Source organism: Miniopterus schreibersii (genome assembly GCF_964146895.1).
Source record: "Miniopterus schreibersii genome assembly, chromosome: 16".
Classification (NCBI taxonomy): Eukaryota; Metazoa; Chordata; class Mammalia; order Chiroptera; family Miniopteridae; genus Miniopterus; species Miniopterus schreibersii.
Window position 1 is genome coordinate 45558859 of NC_138116.1, and position 20414 is coordinate 45579272.

General features: G+C 45.4%; 1 protein-coding gene across 1 annotated transcript in view; it reads right to left on the reverse strand.

Annotated features, from left to right (window-relative positions):
- The window catches only part of USP22 (ubiquitin specific peptidase 22), a 54074-nt gene that overhangs the window by 5928 nt on the left and 27732 nt on the right, over window positions 1–20414 (reverse strand). The window contains exons 4-10 of the mRNA XM_081116151.1: window positions 18377–18478; window positions 17265–17434; window positions 15839–15986; window positions 13490–13595; window positions 11592–11750; window positions 1899–2025; window positions 1100–1191 (exon numbers count right to left, since the gene is read on the reverse strand). Coding sequence (XP_080972277.1) covers window positions 1100–1191; window positions 1899–2025; window positions 11592–11750; window positions 13490–13595; window positions 15839–15986; window positions 17265–17434; window positions 18377–18478 — 904 coding nt within the window. The remainder of the gene's footprint in view (window positions 1–1099; window positions 1192–1898; window positions 2026–11591; window positions 11751–13489; window positions 13596–15838; window positions 15987–17264; window positions 17435–18376; window positions 18479–20414) is intronic.

A 20414-nucleotide genomic window follows, 5' to 3' on the forward strand; every position in this document is an offset into this window, starting at 1 on the left:
GTGCCCTGACCAGGAATCAAACCCTGACCTCTTGGTTCATAGGTCAATGCTCAACCACTGAGCCACACCAGGCTGGGTCAGTTTTATATACACTTTCTAATTCTTCTACAGAGACCCAGGCTGGCGAAATGAATGCGGAGAGCACACCTGCCCTGAGGTGTGGACCTGCCTGGGTCTACCTGGTTGGAACACCTCCTGGCAAGGAATGAAATCTTCCCTGGGCCCTTCCAGGGAACCACAGAACTGCCAACCTCCTTTCAGCCACCAAGTTTGTAATTTTTTACAGTGGCCCCAGGAAACCAACATGTAGCTGATATATTAGTAAGTGTTGCATTTTCTGGAGGGTAAATTTTAAGTAGTCTATAATATCAAGATTTGAAAACAAGAAAAATGGAATCTACAACTGCAAAATCAACTGTTTATCTGTATTCCAAAATCCATTCCTTCAGCTAAGATGCTGCCTTCTAACTGTGATCCCACCTTGACAAAGGATTACTTGGGAAAACTCAAATCAACAACACATCTTAGAAAAAATAACTCATTAAACTAAAATGTGTCTTGGGGCCTTGGCTGGGTAGCTCGTTTGGGTAGAATGTCGTCCCAATTCGCCAACGTTATGGGTTTGGTCCCTGGTCAGGGCACGTTGAAGAATCAACCAAAGACATAAGTAAGTGCACCAACCAACCAATGTTCCTGCCTCTCCCCCGTCCTCCCTCTAAAATCAGTAAAGCCCCAGCCGGCTTGCTCAGTGGTTAGCACTGGGCCATGGACTGGAGGGTCGGGGTTCAATTCCAGCTGCACAGACCTTGGCCGGGGGGTGGGAGGCAACCAATCGATGTCTGTCTGTCCCTCTCTGTCTCCCCCTGTCTGGGAAGCAATGGAAAAAATACCCTTGGGTGAGGAATGAAAACAAACAATAATAAAATCTGTAAGTAAACATTTAAAAAGTAAAATGTGTCTTGGGTTAAGATCAGAACAACGATTCGGTTGAGCACTTACGGTTACATCAGCGCCTGTAACTGTCTCGTTGTGGAGCCCGTGCCCACCACCAGCCTAACAGAGCCGCCCGCTGGCAACAGAGCAGGAGAAGCCGTCCTACCTGGAAGCCATGAACGGGGTCATGTCCAGCTCCAGGGGAAAGGACACATATGTGGTGATCTTCCGCCTCAGTTTGGCCGAGTGCTCAAATCGCTGAAGGAATGGGGAGAGGGGAAGAGGAATGGTGTGGTAACGGAGTTATGCCAATGGTGCTTCTCTGTGTACTCAGTGTACAAAAAAAGGAATCTTACAATAAACCCAACCAAGTGCAAGGAAAGTAACCTCTGGGAGCCAAACAGACACACTGTTCTTTTCACAAGACAAGAGACAGTCCCATGGCTACATCAGGGGCCACCAAACCCAGCAAGGAAGCTACAAATAGTTTCTTGTTTTGTTTTTTAACGTTTTTAAAGGGTCATAAAATAAAACAAAGAACATAAAGCAGAGATCACATGGCTACAAACCCTAGAATATTTACTATTTGACCTTTATAGAAGGCGCTCGCCAAATCCTGGACTAGATCATAATGCTAAGGGAGTTTGCTTTTAAGTAAAATAAAAACAGAAAGCTTGAGGTGAGGAAGGAAGAATTTAGGTAGTAGTGGTAAAACCTTAACAACCCCCAACCCCAGTGGAGCAACTCACGCCCCATTTTCATTACGCATTAATTACTTCTTGTTCACACACAGGCTTCTCCTGGCAACAGAAGGTAGGGAAAGAGTACAACTTACTGCCCCTCCATAGCTCTCCTAAGGAGCCACTGCAAACACCAAAAGCGCTCTGCACACCAGACCAGCAGGCTCCACGTTGTACTAGGGTCTAAAAGTGGAGTCTGCTATCAAGTTTTTTTGGAAAACTTACTTTGAGATGAAAGCAGGCTACAATAGGCAGTTTCTTCATGGTGAGCTGTTTCGTGGACTCCTGGTAGCTATGGCAACCACTACATTTGATCTTGGCACTGCTTCCTAAGTGCTCTGGTCTGGTAAATCTACAAGGGGTTTTAAAAATGTATTTTTAAGGAAGAAAATATGGAAGGGGTAAAATAGAGAAAAGTTATTTTATCACTTTCAATGGATTCATTCCCTACTAAAAATACATACATTCATACATCCATCCCCTTCTCTCTTTATCACTTCAAAAAACACCCTATAGCTGAATGGGTAAGAAAACAAGACCCATATTTATACTGTCTACGAGAGACCCGCCTCAGTACACAAGACACGCAGACTAACAGGAAAGAGACGGAGAACAGTAATTCATGGAAAAGGAAATGAAAAAAAAAGCTGGTGCAATACTTCTGAGACAAAATACACTTTAAAACAAGGGCAACAGCCCTGGCCGGCCCACAGACTGAAGGGTCCTGTGTTTGATTCTGGCCAACGGCATGTACCTCGGTTGCAGGCTTAAGCCCTGGTTGGGAGTGTGTGGGAGGCAACCCACTGATGTGTCTCTCTCACATCAATGTTTCTCTCTCTCTCTCTTCCTTCCACTCTCTCTGAAAAGCAATGGAAAAAATATCCTCAGGTGAAGATTAAAAAAAAACAAGAAGCCCAGCCAGGCATGGCTCAGCAGTTGAGCGTCGACCCAGGATCCAGGTGATCAGGGTTCGATTCCCGGTCAGGGCACATGCACGGGTTGCAGGCCCGATCCCCAGTCGAGGGCGTGCAGGAGGCAGCCAATCAACGACTCTCTCATCATTGATGTTTCTCTCTCTCTCTCCTTTTCCTTTCCTCTCTATGAAATCAATAAAGATATATTAAAAAAAAAAAAAAGGGCGATAATAAGACACAAAGAAGGACACTACATAGTGATAAAGGGATCGATCTGACAAGAGGACATAACCCTTGTAAACATATGTGTGTCCAACAAAGGAGCACCCAACTATGTAAAGCAAATCTAGGACATAAAGGAAAACTGACAGTAATACAGTCATAGAAGGGGATTTTAACAACCCATTCACATCAATGGATACATTTTCCAGACAAAAAAATCACCAAGGAAACGGTGGCCTTAAATGACACACTAGACCAGATGAATTTAATTGATATCTTCAGAGCATTTCGCCCCAAAGCAGCAGAATACGCATTCTTTTCAAGTGGACATGGAACACTTTCTAGGATAGACCACATGTTAAGACTCAAAACAGCCCGGCTGGGCGTGGCTCAGCGGTTGAGCATTGACCTAGGATCCAGGAGATCGGGGTTCGATTCCCAGTCAGGGCACATGCCCGGGTTACGGGCTAGGCAGCCAATCAGTGACTCTCTCATCATTGATGTTTCTCTCTCTCTCTCTCCCTCTCCTTTCCTCTCTCTGAAATCAATAAAGATATGTTAAAAAAAATTAAAAAAAAAAAACAAACTCAAAACAATCTCAATAAATTTAAGAAAACTGAAATCATATGAAGCATTTTCTCCAACTATAATGGTATGAAACCAGAAATCAATCACAAGAGAAATCTGAAAAACACACAGAGACATGGCAACTAAATAACATGTTAGTAAACAATAAATGGGTTAATACAGAGATCAAGGAAGAAATCAAAAGATACCTTGAAACAAATGAAAATGAGAACACAACAACCTCAAATCTGTGGGACACAGCAAAAGCAGTCCTAAGAGGAAAATTCAGAGCATTGCAGGCCTACCTCAATAAAACAAGAAAAGTCTCAAATACACAATCTAACTTTACACTTAAAAGAACTAGAAAAAGAACAAAAAACAAAGCCCAAAGTGAGTATAAGAAAGGAAATAATAAAGATCAGAGCAAAAATAAATGAGTGCTAACCCCCCCCCCCGCCAAAAATTCAATAAAACCAAGAGCTGGTTCTTTGAAAAGATAGATTGACAAACCTTTAAATAGACTCATCAATAAAAAAAGACAAGAGGGCCCAGAAATGAAAGTGAAGTTACAACTGACACCAAGGAAATACAAAGGATTATAATAAAATATTATAAAACAACTATATGCCAACAAATTGGACAACCTTGAGGAGATGGATAAATTCCTAGAAACATGCAAATCTTCCAGAACTAAATCAAAGAAGAGCCCGGCTGAGCGTGCCTCAGTGGTTAAGCATCGACCTAGGATCCAGGCAATCAGGGTTCGATTCCCGGTCAGGGCACATGCCCGGGTTGTGGGCTGCAGCCGATCAATGACTCTCTCATCACTGATGTTTCTATCTCTCTCTCTCCCTCTCCCTTCCTCTCTCTGAAATCAATAAAGATATATTTAAAAAAAAAAAAATTAAAATCAAAGAATGAAAAACTCTAAACAGATTACAAGAAGAAGAAACAGCCCTGGCCAGTGTGGCTCAGTTGGTTGAGCATCATCCCATGCACCGAGAGGTCACTGGTTCGATTCCCCAGTCAGGGCACTTGCCTGGGCTGTAGGCTCAATCCCAATAAGAGGCGTGCAGGAGGCAGCAAACTGGTATTTCTCCCTTCCTCTCTCTCCCTCTAAAATCAGTAAAAACATATTGGGGAGGGGGAATAAAAGGCATCCAAATTGGAAAGGAAGAAGTAAAACTGTCATTATTTGCAGGTGACATGATACTAGAGAAACCTAAAGATTACACAAAAAACTGTTAGAACTGATAAATGAGTTCAGTAAAGTTGCAGGACACAAAATATCCAGAAATCAGTTGCAGTTTTATACACCACTAATGAACTATCTAAGAAAACAATCTCATTTACAATTGCTTCAAATACACACACACACCTACCTACCTAGGAATAAATTTAACCAAATATGTGCAAGACCTGTACTCAGAAACTTGTAAGACACTGAAGAAAACAACTGAAGAAGATACAAGTAAGTGGAAGCATATACCATGTTCATGGATTGGAAAAATTAATGTTAAAATGTTCATACTACCCAAAGCAATGTATAGAGTCAAGGAAATTTCTATGAAGACACTAATAGTCTATTTCATAGAACTATTACAAATATTCCAAAACTTTGTATGGAACCAAAGAGCCTCAGAAATCTTAAGAACAACAAAATTGGAGGACTCACACTACCTGTATCAGACTATAATACAAAGCCACTGTAATCAAAACAGCATGGTACTGGCATAAGAATAGACATACAGATCAATGGAGCAGAACAGAGATCCCAAGAATAAATCCATGGCTTTATGGTCAATTAATATTTGACAAAGGAGGCCACAATATACAATAGGGTAAAGACCATCTATTTAATAAATGTTGGAAAAATTTGATACATGCAAAAAAATAAAACTAGACCACCTTCTTACATCATACACAAGAATAAACTCAAAATGGATTAAAGATTTAAATGTAGCCCGGCCGGGCGTGGCTCAGTGGTTAAGCATCGACCCTGGATCCAGGCAATCAGGGTTCGATTCCCGGTCAGGGCGCATGCCCGGGTTGCGGGCTGCAGCCGATCAATGACTCTCTCATCATTGATGTTTCTATCTCTCTCTCTCCCTCTCCTTTCCTCTCTCTGAAATCAATAAAAGATATATTTTAAAAAAAAGAAAAAAAAAAAGATTTAAATGTAAGGCTTGAAACCATCAAAACCCTAGAAGAAACCATAGGCAGTAAAATCTCGGACCTTTCTCATGGTAATATTCTTTCTGATATATCTCCTCAAGCAAGGAAACATAAGAAAAAAGAAACAAATGAGACTACAACAAAATAAAAAGTCTTTGCACAGCCAAGAAAAGTATCGACAAAATTAAAAGACAACCCACTGAATGGGAGAACATAATCACCAATGATACATCTGATAAGAGGTTAATATCCAAAATTTATAAAAAACTTATAAAGCTCAACACCATAAAAACAATTTTAAAATGGGCAGAAGACCTGAATAGACACATCTCTAAAAAGAATATACAGATGGCCAATAGATATATGAAAAGATGCTCAATATCACTAATCTTCAGAGAAATACAAATTAAAATTACAACGAGGTATCACCTCACACCTGTCAGATCATTACATCAACAAACAACCGTCAATCATTACATCAACAAACAACAAGTGCTGGCGAGGATGCAGAGAAAAGGGCACCCTGTTGGAGGGAATGCAGACGGGTGAAGCCACTATGGAAAACAGTATGAAGTCACCTTCAAAGAATTAAACATAGAACTGCCTTATGACCCAGTGATCCCACTTCTGGGAATATATCCTAAGAATCCCAAAACACTAATTTGAAAGAACATATGCACCCCTATGTTCATTGCAGTCTTATTTACAGTGGTTAAGATTTGGAAGCAGCCCATCAGTAGATCAGTGGATAAAAAAGCTATGGGACATTTACACCGTGGAATATTATGCAGCTATAAAAAAAGAGGAACACTTACCCTTTGAGGCAGCGTAGAGGGAACTGGAGAGTATTATTATGCTAAGTGAAGTAAGCCAGGCAGAAAAAGACAAATATCACATGATTTCACTCATATGTGGAATCGAATGAACAAAATAAACAAACAAAATAGAAAAAGACTCATAGATACAGAGAAAAGACTGACAGCTGTCTGAAGGGAGGGGTGTTGGAGGTTGGGTGAAAAGGTAAAAGGATTCATCTAAAAAAAAACCACAAAACACACCTCATAGACAAAAATAAGAGCATAGTGATGAGCAGAGGGAAGGGGGTAGGGGAGGCAGAGGAGGGTAAAGGGGTAAATGGTGATGGAAGGAGACTTGACTCTGGGTGGTGAGCACACAACACAATATAATACAGATGGTTTGTTATGTTGAAACCTATATAATTTTATTAACCAACGTTGCCCCAATAAATTCAATAAAGAAATAAATTAAATCCCAAAGGTTACATGTTGTATGATTCCAGTTATATAACTTTCTTGAAATGTGGAATTTATAGAAACAGAGAACAGATTCATAGTTGCCAGGGGTCCGGGAGACAGTGGTGGTCAGAGGGCAGGAGGATGGCTACGAGGGTTCCTGGGTGGTGGGAGTGCCCTCCCTGCATCCGGTCTGCAGGGTGTCAGTATCCTGGCTGTGACACTGTTCTGGGAGGAGTGGGGTGAAGGATACATGCAATCACTAGGGAGTATTTCTTACAACTATATGGGAAGCTACAATTATCTCAAAATAAAAGGTTTAATTTTTTAAAATGAGACATTTGGGAAATTTGATCTTCGTAGTGAAGATAGATCATGAGATAGACAGGTTGGACTGGATAAGTTAGCAAGCATTTGTGGTATCTACTAAAGATAAAAACCATAAAATAGATGTTTCAATATAGTTTATGCCAAAATTTTAAAATTTAAAGCTGAAAAACAAACAGAAAATTCCACCTTTTGACAACTGGAGCTGGACATCCTTATTTATCCTTTGGGAATGCTGCCACTTCAGCAAAGGCTGGACAATGCCCGGCAAAGCCGAAATGCCATCTGCGAGGTGCCCAGGGAGCAGGAGAGGGCGAGGGGATAATGAGGTCTTGTGGAGGACAGGGATGGGGCCAGGCACCCCCCCATGCTCACCACAACCTGCAGGACTCGTCTGCACACCCAGTCAGGAAGGTCCAGAGTTGGGAAATTCTATTAACAAATGATCTTGTCTTTTCAACAAAGAAAAGGCAGGGAAAGAAAACTTGCAAGTGACTCAGGAGACCAATAAACCAAATGCAGTATGTGGACCTAGTCTGAATCCTGACTGAACAAACTTTAAAACAGTTTTAAAAAACACAGTGATAGGCAGTTAGACAGACAAGAGCAGAGCAAGAACAATAGAGGGCAAGGTACAGAAGGTCACCTGGATGGAAAGCCCCAGGTGCAAAGCCCTGGGTGCCTAATAAGGACAACTGTAGGGTGGGACCTCACCCCCAGGGTGGCCTTTCCTCCCCTAGCATATGCTGGTCATGGGTTTGGACACCCTGACCTTTCCTCCCTAGAGATAACATCTAGGCCTCAGTTTGTGTTTAAGCTCCAGGCCCAGAAAAGTAGCAAAACCAGCCACAGCTGATCTCAGGACCAGCTGCATTGAATGACAGCCCCCAACCGGGCAACAATGAATCAATCACTGGAGACCACAACCCTGAAAGGACATACATGAAAAGCTGCTGAATATTATAATAAGATCTTTCCCGGGGACCGGCCCCCCTAAGATCTTCACACTTAAAACCATTAGGACTGAGGACTCAGCACTCTCCTACCTGGGAGAAGCTCACGCCTGTGTCTCTGCCATTCCCTTCTTTCCACTGCAGCCACTCCCCCCCAGGCACATTAGCATTAGCTTTCTCACTCCCAAGCACCAAGGGCCCTTCCTTTGCCTCTAAAACTTTGTTTCCTCAGTCCATTTCTTCTAGGAATTACTTCTTCCACCTCTGTAATTTTACCAAATAAATGTTCTCTTGTAGTTTGGGTCTTGGCTCTGAATTCTTTCCTAGCCAGAACCCAAGTTCCAAGGTTGCTGAACCCAGATCTGGTGTGACCCCACAGGCCGAACACCCAGTGCTGTTCCTGTCACCTACAACAAACCAATCAGTGAAGACTGAACGATGACTGGCAAGTCGATGGCAGGAGAGAAGAAAGTGTGCATGTGAACAGTGAGGACTTTGGAGATACACCAGAGTTGCCACAACATTATTCCATCATCCAATTTTCCAACTCAAAACACAGTTCTGCCCTATCCAAATCACACTCCTCAGGACCAGCCAGGGACCTGGACCACCTCTCTGCCAGCTTCCATGGTCAGCTGCAGCGACAAGAGGACAAGAACTCCGACGGCAGAGTCAAACATGACTTTAGAAAGCGGAAGTCCAATACCAACTGCAGCCAAAATTAGGCAGAGGACTACTGTCCCGCAAGCATTCAAAGCTCCAAGACAGGAGTGGGGAACCCTTTTTCTGCCAAGGGCTATTTGGATATTTATATCATTAGAGGGCTGTACAAAATTATCAACTTAAATTAGCTATGAAAAAAGCTAGATTTATTGAATTTGGGGTCCCGCCTGCAGTTGCCTTGGCAACGCCAGGCCAAATGATTTCACAGGTGTAGCCCACCCCTGCTCTAAGAGAAGACAAAGGGTAGAAAGCAAGTGCCTGAGGCAACAAGCTTCCCAAGCCCTGCACCTGGCTGCAAGGAACACTGCACTGCCCTCCGGGAGTCCCAAGGGCCTTCCCCCTACAGGGAACCAATGAAACAACCCGGAGGCCTGCTTCAGGAACTCCTTTTAGGACAGGACAGGCTTCCTGACTGTTCCGGGGCTGGCAAAGTCACACTGGGGGGTTCCTATCCCAACTACCCTCGAATGTTGATTCACATACTTCATGCCAATTATATGTGCTTTGCTAACTATTATCAATTAAGCAACCGATCAAGCAGCACACGACTTGTTGTGATAATATACATTTTAAAAAATTTACACCACCCACTGCAAAATGCTCAGTAGTCAAGTCATCCTTTGATGTTTTTTAACTTCATTTTTCTAGAAGTTTCTGATAATCTGTTAGTTTTGTTTCCATGTGCAGTGCCGACAAATACATTTGCCCCCAGATTCTTGTCATCTCAGCCAAACTATGCTCACTTCCTCCCACCAAACCTGCTTCAGAACCAAAAGAACACACCGAACAAGCCTCACAACGTCAGAATGAAGAGAATTTGGCTTCAACCTAACGTAGTTACAAATTAAGAAATTATGGATGGAAAACAGAGCCCAATTTACATACCTCCTTAAGTATCTATCCACACCTCCCCTCCCCCATTCGGAGAATCTGCAAACCTGGGTGGAAGCAGGGCCTGCCCTCTACTACTGAAGCTGACCACAAAAGCCAGTATTTGCTCTTCCCACCCCAGCAATGAGGGCATCAGATGAGTGATTCTCTTGGGGACTCTGAACCTGGGCTACTGTTCTAATGAAGCACTGTGGGAAGACCTGTTTCCATGAGTGGCACCTTCCCTGCACCAGGGCAGGCAGGCAGCAGTGGGCTATTTATAGATGCTGGTCCCAAGCCTCCCAAGGTGACACTTGTTTGCTGAGCTGGGTTCTCTTAGCCTTCCATGGATTCTGTGAACAACCCCATGTCCTTACCTGCTTAAGTTCACCAGAGTCACTGCCTGCCACTTGCAACCTTGCAAGAACTATGACTGAGTAAAAGCAAGTAAACTCTCATTCACCGCATGTACCAGATGTCCACCAGCACCTTAGTGCTCTGGGAGACACTAAGAGAGCCCGAGGCAGTCCCCTCCCCTGAGGGGGCTGCACTTCTGTCCCAGCTGAGAAAACACACAAATGTAAGAGCTGAGACAGCTATAAGGCAACAAAGAGCAAATGGTGCACCACCAAGCCCACGGAAACCCTAGGAAGGGCTTTGAGGAGCCCCGGTCGGTTACTACACAAACACTGCAGTCCAGATGCGCCCTCCTCCATGAAGGAGGGGTTCAAGGAGCACATCTGAGCATTCGTGCAGGTGCTGCCAATGGTGACAGCCACTCAGCCATCCTCCAGTTCTCATAGTCATGAAATGCCCAAAAACCTGAATGTCTAGAGCTAAAAACCACAGGTACTTCAAGTTCTTCCACCAGCTCTGTGATTTACTCTCAATACAATTTGAAAAGGGACCCTTCACTGTTAATAAAAACTAGAGACAAAGAAAGCCGACCTTTCCTCAAACGTGGGGCTGACCGGCAGCTTCCACATGCTTCCGTCTGCTAAGTGCAGTTGCCCTCCTTGCCTGCTTTGTGGGCAGTGTCCATACTATTGAAATTTACCATAAAATTTAATTTCATTATAAATACTCTCTTGAAAAATCAAAAGATTTATATGTTTGTTTCCCAAATTTAAATTCTGGTACTTCACTTATATCTGAATCTATCAGTGTAACAAAGTTAACTTTAAAACTCTAAACATGTACCTCTGCGTATGCTGACTATGGTGGTAAGGTCAAAACCAAGCCCCACCCCTCAACTCAAGGGGCACTTCCACCCAGCGAGGACCTGTCCGCAGGGACCTTGAGTTAATGGAAGTAGAGGAAAATAAAGGCTTTAAAACACTAAGCCCTATTAAAATAAAGTTTAGGAAGGATTTCTGGCCTTAACACATTTGTACGTAACAGCTACTTAAATACATTTTATAGCAACTGCACCCTAAATCTCATCACTTGTCTAAATTGATGATGCAGCAAATGGACATAAATACAGTGCAGATGCAGACAGAACATCACAGCTCTCCCATCACCCGCGGGAGGGCCGGCCCTCATGCAGACTCTGGTAGTTATCAGCCACAGAAGGTGAGGGAGCTGTAACTTCTGCTCTCTGTTCATTTACACTGGGGGTGGGGTGGACCCGTAGTTGTAATACAGACATCCCACAATGCAAAGCTAGGTGGATAGAACATCTAGTCACCTTGCAAAAATGTGACAACCTAGTAGGAGTCATTGGGACCAACGGTGGGCATGCTGGATTCTTTTCCCATGTTCCACACTGGAAGTGTAAAACACACACTACTGGGACCTTGGGCAGCCCTAGGTTTATTTGGGTTTTACTACTGAAGAGCCTCATGGCAAGAGAGATAGCTTCCTGCAAGGAAAGAACTTTCTTTTTCTGCAAAAGTGCTGGAGGTTTCTTACCTTCTCAAGCAATCCGTAAGTGTTGTGGTTCCAGACATGTGGCTTTCCCCGTTCACCACACTGCCCTCACTCCCTGGGCTCAGGGGCCAGAATGGGGTGGAAGAGCCAGGCAGATCTAAACTGATGTCCCAGAAGGGGTCTATTGTGGTGGAGACTCCACTAGAAGCAAGAGGAGACAGAAACCCATGTGAGAACTGATATCCACACATATCTTCAGAGGTACCACCTCATAGAGTGTACCCCAACATTCTCACAGCTCCACCCTTTTATCCATCTCAGGTCAAAAACATGTGCTCACACCCAGTGTGTCTTGGGCTCCCAAAGCCCTAGGGAGAAACACCATGCAAACCACTTAAGACAAAGTCTGCTCCTAAAGCCATAGCTTCTACACCCAGAAGATCAGCACTATCATGTCAGGGTTTTTCTGGGCCCCATGTGCAGAGGTTCTGAATCAATGGACCTATCGTCTCAGCAGCCTCTGGGAACAGAACTGCTGAGCCTGGGGAGACCTCCAAGCACACTTCACAGAGAGAGTGCACAGCCACCCAGGCTGAATGGCAGCATTTCAATTCCCTCCCAGAGATTTACTTTAAAATACACAAACTGAAAATTCAGATTGGGAAACTGACTACAGAAATTTAAACAGGATGTAAATCTGAGACAATCTCCTGCTGGTAGAGTTCAACAGCACAGGCCAGCGAGGCAGTTATTTAAAGCCGTGAGTCCAAGCTGCTCAGAGCGTGGCCTGTGACGATGCATGCTACGAAACAGAACTGCATGTGTACCTCTTACAGGCCACACGGACTCTTTTCCAGCATCTGGTCTATCCTACACAACTGCAAGTGCTAATCCATTATAGGTTTTTAAATTTTACTGGATCTGTGACCAGGCTTTTAAAAACAAGTTGAAGTGAGCCCTGATTGGTGTGCTAATGGCTGGAACATCAGCCCACGAGCTGAAGGGCACACACTGCCGCTGCAGATTTGATCCCCGGCTCTGGTACAGGCACAAGTGGGAGGCAACCAATCAATGCGTCCTCCTCACATCGATGTTCCCCCCTCACGCTCTCCAAAAACCAACCGGAAAAGTATTCTTGGTGAAGATTAACAATAAATGAATGAATAAATGAATAAAGCTGAAGTGAAATAAAAACCATAGGAGTGTACTGAGGGTGGAGGAAAGAGTGGGTTCTTCTAACCTCACCCCCAATGCACTCTTCTCCTGAAAATAGAAGCCTTGAGCTCTAAGCACAGAACCAAAACCTATGAAGAATTTAGGGACACTACTTTGGAGAAAATGGGAAAGGAAACCATGAAATACTTCAGTGACTCACTCTGGAGCACGTACATCAAGTATCTGCCGTTGCAGCCCAGCCTCTAAAGTGGGCTCTTTAGTTGGCACCTAGCATCAGGGGCCCGAAGGAAAGCAGCGATGGGGAGGACAGCTTCACAGCGTAGCCTGCCGGGTGTCGACAGCGACAGACAACCCAACACGAAGCCTCGCAGCCCCAGGGCGGACACGGCCCTGCTGACCGTCACACTCAGGACAGGAGACCTGCGAATTTCTCGTGCCTTTCCTACTGGGGTTATTTTGTCCCCACACGTCAAGGGCTGTCTAAATAAAACTTGTCCTGTTTCTTGCCTGGTTGTTCCAGAACCTCCTGGAACATTGCCAGGAAGGCCTGACGGGGCACTGCCTGAACATCACGCTCAAGAGTCTGAAACTTTAAAAACTTCTTGGAACACAACAGTGTGCAGACTGAAAAAGTGCCATGTTGATGAGCAACATCCAGTGAAGTCTCTCTCCCTGGAAGGACCTGGGGCCCCACAGTGTGGCCTGGTGAGTAGGGCCTAGGAGGCACCCAGGGCACACAGTCCCCTGCACAAAGCCTCACTTACTGGCAGACTTGGCAGGTGACGTCCGACTGCAGCCCCCCCGTGAAGATCTGATCTATGATGCAGTTGCAGTGGTTGGGGTTGCTGGCCTTCTTCCCGTTCTCATCACCTAGGGGAAGACCAGAGCTCTGTGATCCACATCTGTGCCCCCTCGGCCCCCCAAAGTCAGCAAGTTTCCAAGGGCGAGGCCCTTCAAGCACAGGGGCCCTATGAAGCTAGAGGTGCTGACACTCTCCAAGGGCATGTGAAGACACTCAACATGCAAGACAGGTTTTCCATTTCCTTCTCCTCTGCTCCCTAAGAAGATACCCTTAGCTTCTATCTTGGCACCAAAATATATCAAATGCCCAGTACCCGAGGAAAGTTATTGATTTCCTTTTCCATTTATAGAATGACTAAATGTTTCCTAGTGAGGTGGCCTGACCCACTGCAGGGCAAATACTCCCAGGGAAGCCGCTACTCCCTGGACTAGACATGTCCTCTCTCCACAGCATGTCCCTGCAGGACTCCGCTTAGTCTGTTTTCTCACCAGCCGCCCGGCTGTGGAACTTCAGGAGGAGCTGGCTGGCTTCTAGTCAGTTCCATCTAGGTAAGTACAACCCCCATCCTCTCCAGTTCAATACAAGTCATGTTTGCAGGTGACCCCGGAACAGCATGGTTTGAACTGTGCAGGTCCACTTACATGCAGGTCTTTTCAATTAACCCGCACAATTCAAACCCACGCTGTCCAAGGTCAGCTGAGGTTGGAAATCTGAGGACACTGAGGGCTGACGTAAGTTACACTGAGAATTCCAACTGTGCAGATGACTGGTGCCTCCGGTTGCCCAAGGGTCAACTGCACAGAGTGGGGCAACAGGAGGTTACAGCTGTGTGTATGCAACACTTTATTCTTTTTTTTAAATAGTGGTTTTTAAAAAAAATTTTAATGGATTTTTCTTTAGAGAGGGAAAGGCAGAGGGAGAGACAGAAATATCAATGAGAGAGAAACATCAATGGGCTGCCTCCTGCACGCCCCCTACTGGGGATCGAACCCAAAACCTGGGCATGTGCCCTGACTGGGCATCAAACCAGTGACCTCTCGGTGCACGAGACGACACCAGCTGGGCAACAGTATCTTTCTGTACTATTTATTATTGTATTATTTTCCATACAAACTGTAAACCTACTTTTGCCCGCCCTGTATATAATTTATGTGTAGATGTATAAATATAAAACTTACATGGTAAAATAGAGTATACATTAACATACGCCCTATACACATTCTATGTAACTTTCATTCAGCTAGACAATGGGGATAGAACATGTGTGTCCATCTGTATGTATATATTACGTATCAGAAAAGTTAGTTACCACAGAGGAATAAAGAGTGGCTACAGCCTTCTGACAGCAGCTGCCTAGAGAGATTAGGGAGAAAACGCCACCCAGAAGGATCTCAAATTCATGGAACAAAATGTTAGGATACAGAAAAATATGTAAAGATGCAAAGAAAAATAAGCTGAAATATACCTGAAGGTCCCAACCAAGTAAAAAAAGAACACTTAACCAAGTGCGTGGTGGGCCTGCTGCCCTGCCCTGCCCTGCCCTGGACTGTCCCAACCCCCAGAACACCCTCCCCACCCCCCGTGCTGTGAACTAGCAGCGTTGCTGAATTCTGAGTTCAGATGACCCTGTTTCTAAGTGACATTTCAAAAGGAATTATGTCAGAAATAGAGCACATGGTTTCACCCTTTTTGTCACGTGTACATTTTAATAGCAATGCATTTTCAAACAGAGGTCTCTTAGTTCTTCTCAAGCGCTTGAAATAGTAACTAATGATGGCTCCTCACATGGCCCTTTTCTGTTGGTACAGCATGTTACACTTTATACTAGGAAGCCAAGCCTCACCTAAGCTATTAAGCAGCTTTTGATTCCTACAGCAAGCATTAAAATGATACTATGCATGTTTTTAGGAGGAAAAAATTTAAGTAAAAAAAGTTAGATCCCAAAGCCTTGATGATCACAATAAGCCGTCTAATTTCAAGTCTGGCTTGTCTCTGAGTGAAAACCTCAGACTCCACGGTGTGTCTGAGAGCAGCCCAGCGACCCAAGAGATGGGCAGCAGTAACATAAAGGCTGTTTAACTAAGTGACCTGGAAACAGGGCTCTGCTCTTAAAGGACACGAATGTGAGAGAAAAGGCGCCAGGAGGGTGCACCTGCCACTGTGAGACTAACTGTAGAAACCTCTTCAGGATAGCTGCAGAGTTTCTTATTGGGAGAAAAACAGAATTAGACACAAATGAAATGTGAACAGGTCAGCTGCACCGTATTTGCAGGGGCCCTCCCCTCCCCTCCGAAGAAGGCACCAGCCCCACCTTTGCAGTGCCGGTGCAGCACGTCCAGGGCCGCAATGAGGAACTCATGAGCATCCTGCTGCTCATATCCTGCCAGGTGCCGGGCGTGCGTCCACACCAGGTGCAGCAACTTGTACGGGATGTGAGGGGATCGGTGCCCAGAGTAAAACTGCTCGGAGAGAGAAGGGAAACAAAACCGCTTGTCAGGAACAAACGCTACACTCTGAACACAATAGAAACACTGCACAGCTGCCTCAACTGCGGACTTGGGGCTTTCTGAGTCTGGATAGTGTTTTCTACAATAAGCCTGGACGGTGAATTACGATGCGTGTTTGTCAAAATAAATAGATCTACACACTAAAAGGTGAATTCTGCTGCTTGTAAAATATATCTTAATAAACCCAAGCCTATTTGGATTTATTACCCAAAGTGCCCAGTAAAAATGGCTGAAATCCACACAGGAAAGTGACACACCCACCGGCTGGTTTCTCAACTGCACCTGTCTTTGTCCTATTTGAGCCCAACGATTTCATTCCGTTTGCTCACTGCTGTGATCCCAGTAATTACAGGCATGCTGTGAGTATAAAGGAAATGGGTCAGACTAGACCAGAGGCTGGGAAATGTCTTCTGAAAAGGGCCAGCTAGTAACTGACTCTGGCTATGCAGGCCAGGTGGTATCTGCAGCAATAGCTCCACTGGTGCCCACGTGCTCTAATGCAATGCAAAAGCAGCCAGCATCCAAGATGTAGGTGGATGGGCATGGCTACACTGCCATCAAAGGCTACCCACAAACAGACCCGCTGCCTGCTGGCTCCTGTGCGGCACACCTAGGGATTCCCAGAAACCTGCGAAGCAGCAGCAGCCCACTTTGTAGCTGGGGTGGCTGAGCTGCTTCAGCTCTGAGAGACTTTCCTGAGGTCGCTGAACTGAGGCAACCGAAGGATGCCTGAGCTCTGTCATGCCGTCCATGCTGGTTAGGGACAGACATGAATGTGGCCCACAATCCAACCTGGGAGCAGAGCCAGGTGTTGAGGACAAGCCAGGTGCAGCCCACTCAGAAGGCCCAATGACAGGAGAGAAGATCCCACCCTGAGAACAGAGCAGGGAAGTGGGGTGCACATGTCCACATGCCTTGCTAAGAGTCCGGATGGCAGACAACAGAGAACGGTGAGCTCTGACAGTCCCCACAGATAATGCCAGCCCTTCTCCTAGGCCCCTCTAAGGGCTCAAGAAAAGAGGCTAATAATCTCCTATCTAATGATTCCCTTTGGGAAACTGTGAGCCTTCCACATTCAACACCCAGTCAATATTCTCTCACTACAGAAGGTTTTGGAAATGTGCCTTCCTTTATTATACTGTAAGTCGATCTGACTTTATTTTTTTTAGAGAGAAAGAAAAAACAACGTAGTTACCAAAATGTTACACTGCACAAGTCAACAGTGCTCACCTCCTGAAAAAGGGAGGACATCTCACACACCAGACAGGAGCTGGGGCTCTGCATTTCACAGCGGTGCCTGTCGGAGAGGAAGAAGTCGCGCAGCAGCGGGGTGTGGGTGAGGGCCTGGACGATGCAGTTCATGAAGCAGGTGTTCCCCAGGTTGATGAGGCCGCGCAGACCTGGGAGGGGGCAGACAGGAGTGCAGTGACCTGAGCACTGGCCTGGAGGTACTGAGCCCAAGGCTACCACAGCGGCTCCTTCACATTTACGCCCACTTTCCTTTACTCATCCTTCAAGGAGGAATGTTAATATTTTTCTTTTACTTTTTTTTTTGGTTACTCCTCACCCAAGGATATTTTTCCATTGATTTTTAGAGAGGGAGGGAGGGGGACACAGAGAAAGAGAAACATCGATGTGAGACACACACACTGATTGGTTGCCTTCTGCATGCACCCTCGGACCAGGCATGGGGATGGAGCCTGCAACCCCGGTAATGTGCCCTTGACCAGGAATCGAAACCTGAGACCCTTCAGTGTGCAGGCTAATGCTCTAACCACTTACCACACCGGCCAGGGCAATATTTTTCTAATTTTTATATAAACTATACTGAGGAATGTTCATCACCATCACTCCCTAACCCTTAGCCCCCACTTCAGCCATTGTATGTCTTGGTAAAATTACCCAAAGATATTCTTTAACAACAGGCAACAGTACTGATCAGAATGGAGCCTCTCCAACAACAAACAAAAATAGTTTTTAAAAAACTTTCTAAAGTGTATTTCTTCAGCTGTTAGGAAACCCAGAGGATACTCCGACGACACACTCCGTGAAGACTGCTGTGCACAGCTTCATCCTGGTGAGACTAAACGTGAGCCTTTTTATACAAGTGGATTCTAAGGGGTAGGGACCATCTCCACCCAGCACCGCACCCCAAGCCTACCATAGGTGCTAGCAGAGAACAGTGCTCAAGAAGTGGCTGCTGAGAAGATGGGTGAATGAATGTCAGGGCTTGGAGTACTGTGTGATGAGACCACATTTTTACACCTATTCACTTTAAACCCTCAGGAGTAAGCCTAAGTAGGAGTGAGTGACCACCGCTCCAAGCACTGCCACCCACCTACCTATGGTGCAGTTAGAGGTGATCTTTCGCCTTTTCGGGTTGTGTTTTAGCAGTTCCAGCTCCCGTTTGCTTGGTTCCCAAGTTGAAAACTTCTCTCCAACACCTAAGCAGAGGAAAACAGTTCCCAGTGCTTTTAGTTAAATTTGAATCAAATGTGTTTATAAATACAAACAGTGGTGACGTGTGATGTAGTTTATCAGGCTGTATTCAAAGAGGGGACATCCACACTACAAGATCTTTCTAAAACCCTATTATGCTGCAGCAGGCTAGACAGAACACTACGGGTATATATATATATATATTTTTAAATATATCTTTATTGATTTCAGAGAGAGGAAAGGAGAGAGAGAGAGAAACATCAATGATGAGAGAGTCATTGATCGGCTGCCTCCTGCACGCCCCCGACTGGAGACTGAGCCCACAACCTGGGCATGTGCCCTGACCGGGAATCGAACCCTGATCGCCTGGATCCCAGGTCGATGCTCAACCGCTGCGCCACGCCTGGCCGGGGTACGGGTATATTTAGAGGCTGCTGTGATTTAGCAATTCCCTGGAGGAAGGAAAGCAAGGCCTCCAATTAAAGCAAACCAGCCACTGACACCAAATGGCTGTTCTTTCAGAGCCTATCCCTTGAGTAAACTGTAGAGTCAGCACCAAGGGGAAGTACTCAGCCATGGAGATGAAGGATTCTCTGGTGCGTGAGCAAAAGTGACAGAAAAATGCAGTTATTAAAATACATTTTGGATGGCGGTGTACTGAGCGGAAGCTACACTTACACTCTCCCAGGATCAAACTGGAATTACAACTAAAATACAGAAAGACCATCCTGAATAATCGACTGCAACTGAAGATAAGCTGGAGAGCACCCTTGTAACCAAAGAGGAAAAGGGGAGACCACATAGAGACTGGCAGGAAGTGCGGAGGCGCGAGAGGGCTGGCTGGGCTCCCAAAGGCAGCAGCTAAAGGTCCGGAGGGAGATCTCAACCGTGGGGGGTTCCCACTGAGAACTTTGGGGCCTAAACACCAAGCTGGGCTTCCCAGCCCAGAGCACCAGAACTGAGACAGGTGCCCATATAACATCTGGCTGTGAAAAGCAGCTGGGCTTCTGTCTGCCAGGGAAAGACGGCTGGAAATGCAGGCACCCTCTTACAGAACCAATGCACAAAGTTTCATGTGCAGCCACTCACCTTGGGCTCCAGCAAAGGGAGAGCAGAATGGACTGAAGCTGTGTGAGGATAATCTAGGGTTGTGGGCTCTGGAGATAGAGCTCAGAGGGCACCCCTCTAGATTCCTGAGCCGAGTCATTCTCCCATACTGCAGAGGATATCTTTCTCAGGCAGACATTTACCTTCCAAGCTGCTTTTGCCTGAGGGGGAAGCAACTGCCTCACCCTGCTGGAACACCCTTGCACTGCCCAGAGTGGTTTCTACGGCCTGAGGTTCATTAAGAGACTGATAACAATCAGCCGACGCACCCTGTGGAGTTTCTGTAGCCTGAGGCTCATTACAAGAATCTAATTAATCACCTACAGGCAGAGGAAGACCTCAAAGTTATTTGAGTCTTTGCCTGATCTGCTTCTGGACCTGGGCCTTGGAAAAGCAGACTCTGTGTGCATCTTGGTCCTGTCCAAATGCACCCAGCCCCAACAGAGGGGACCTCAAGCCATGGATTGTTCATAGCTCAAAACAGGGTACTCAAGGCCACTCACAAACAGCGTCTGACAATGGCCTGCACCATAGACCATCCAAAAAGACTAAGAGTCCTCGCAGGCCTACCTAATACATAGAAACAAACCCAAATAGGCAGCCAAAAGGAGGAGATAAAAAAACAAGCCCTAGATTAAAGAAAAAAAGACGTCTCCAGAAAAAGAGCTAAATGAAATGGAGATAAGCAATCTATCAGATGTAGAGTTCAGAATACTGATTGTAAGGATGCTCAACAGCATGAGAAAAGATATGGAAACTAAGAAGGAAATTAAGAATGACAGAGAAATAAAGAATACATTGGAAGGAATAAACAGCATATTACAGGAAGCTGAG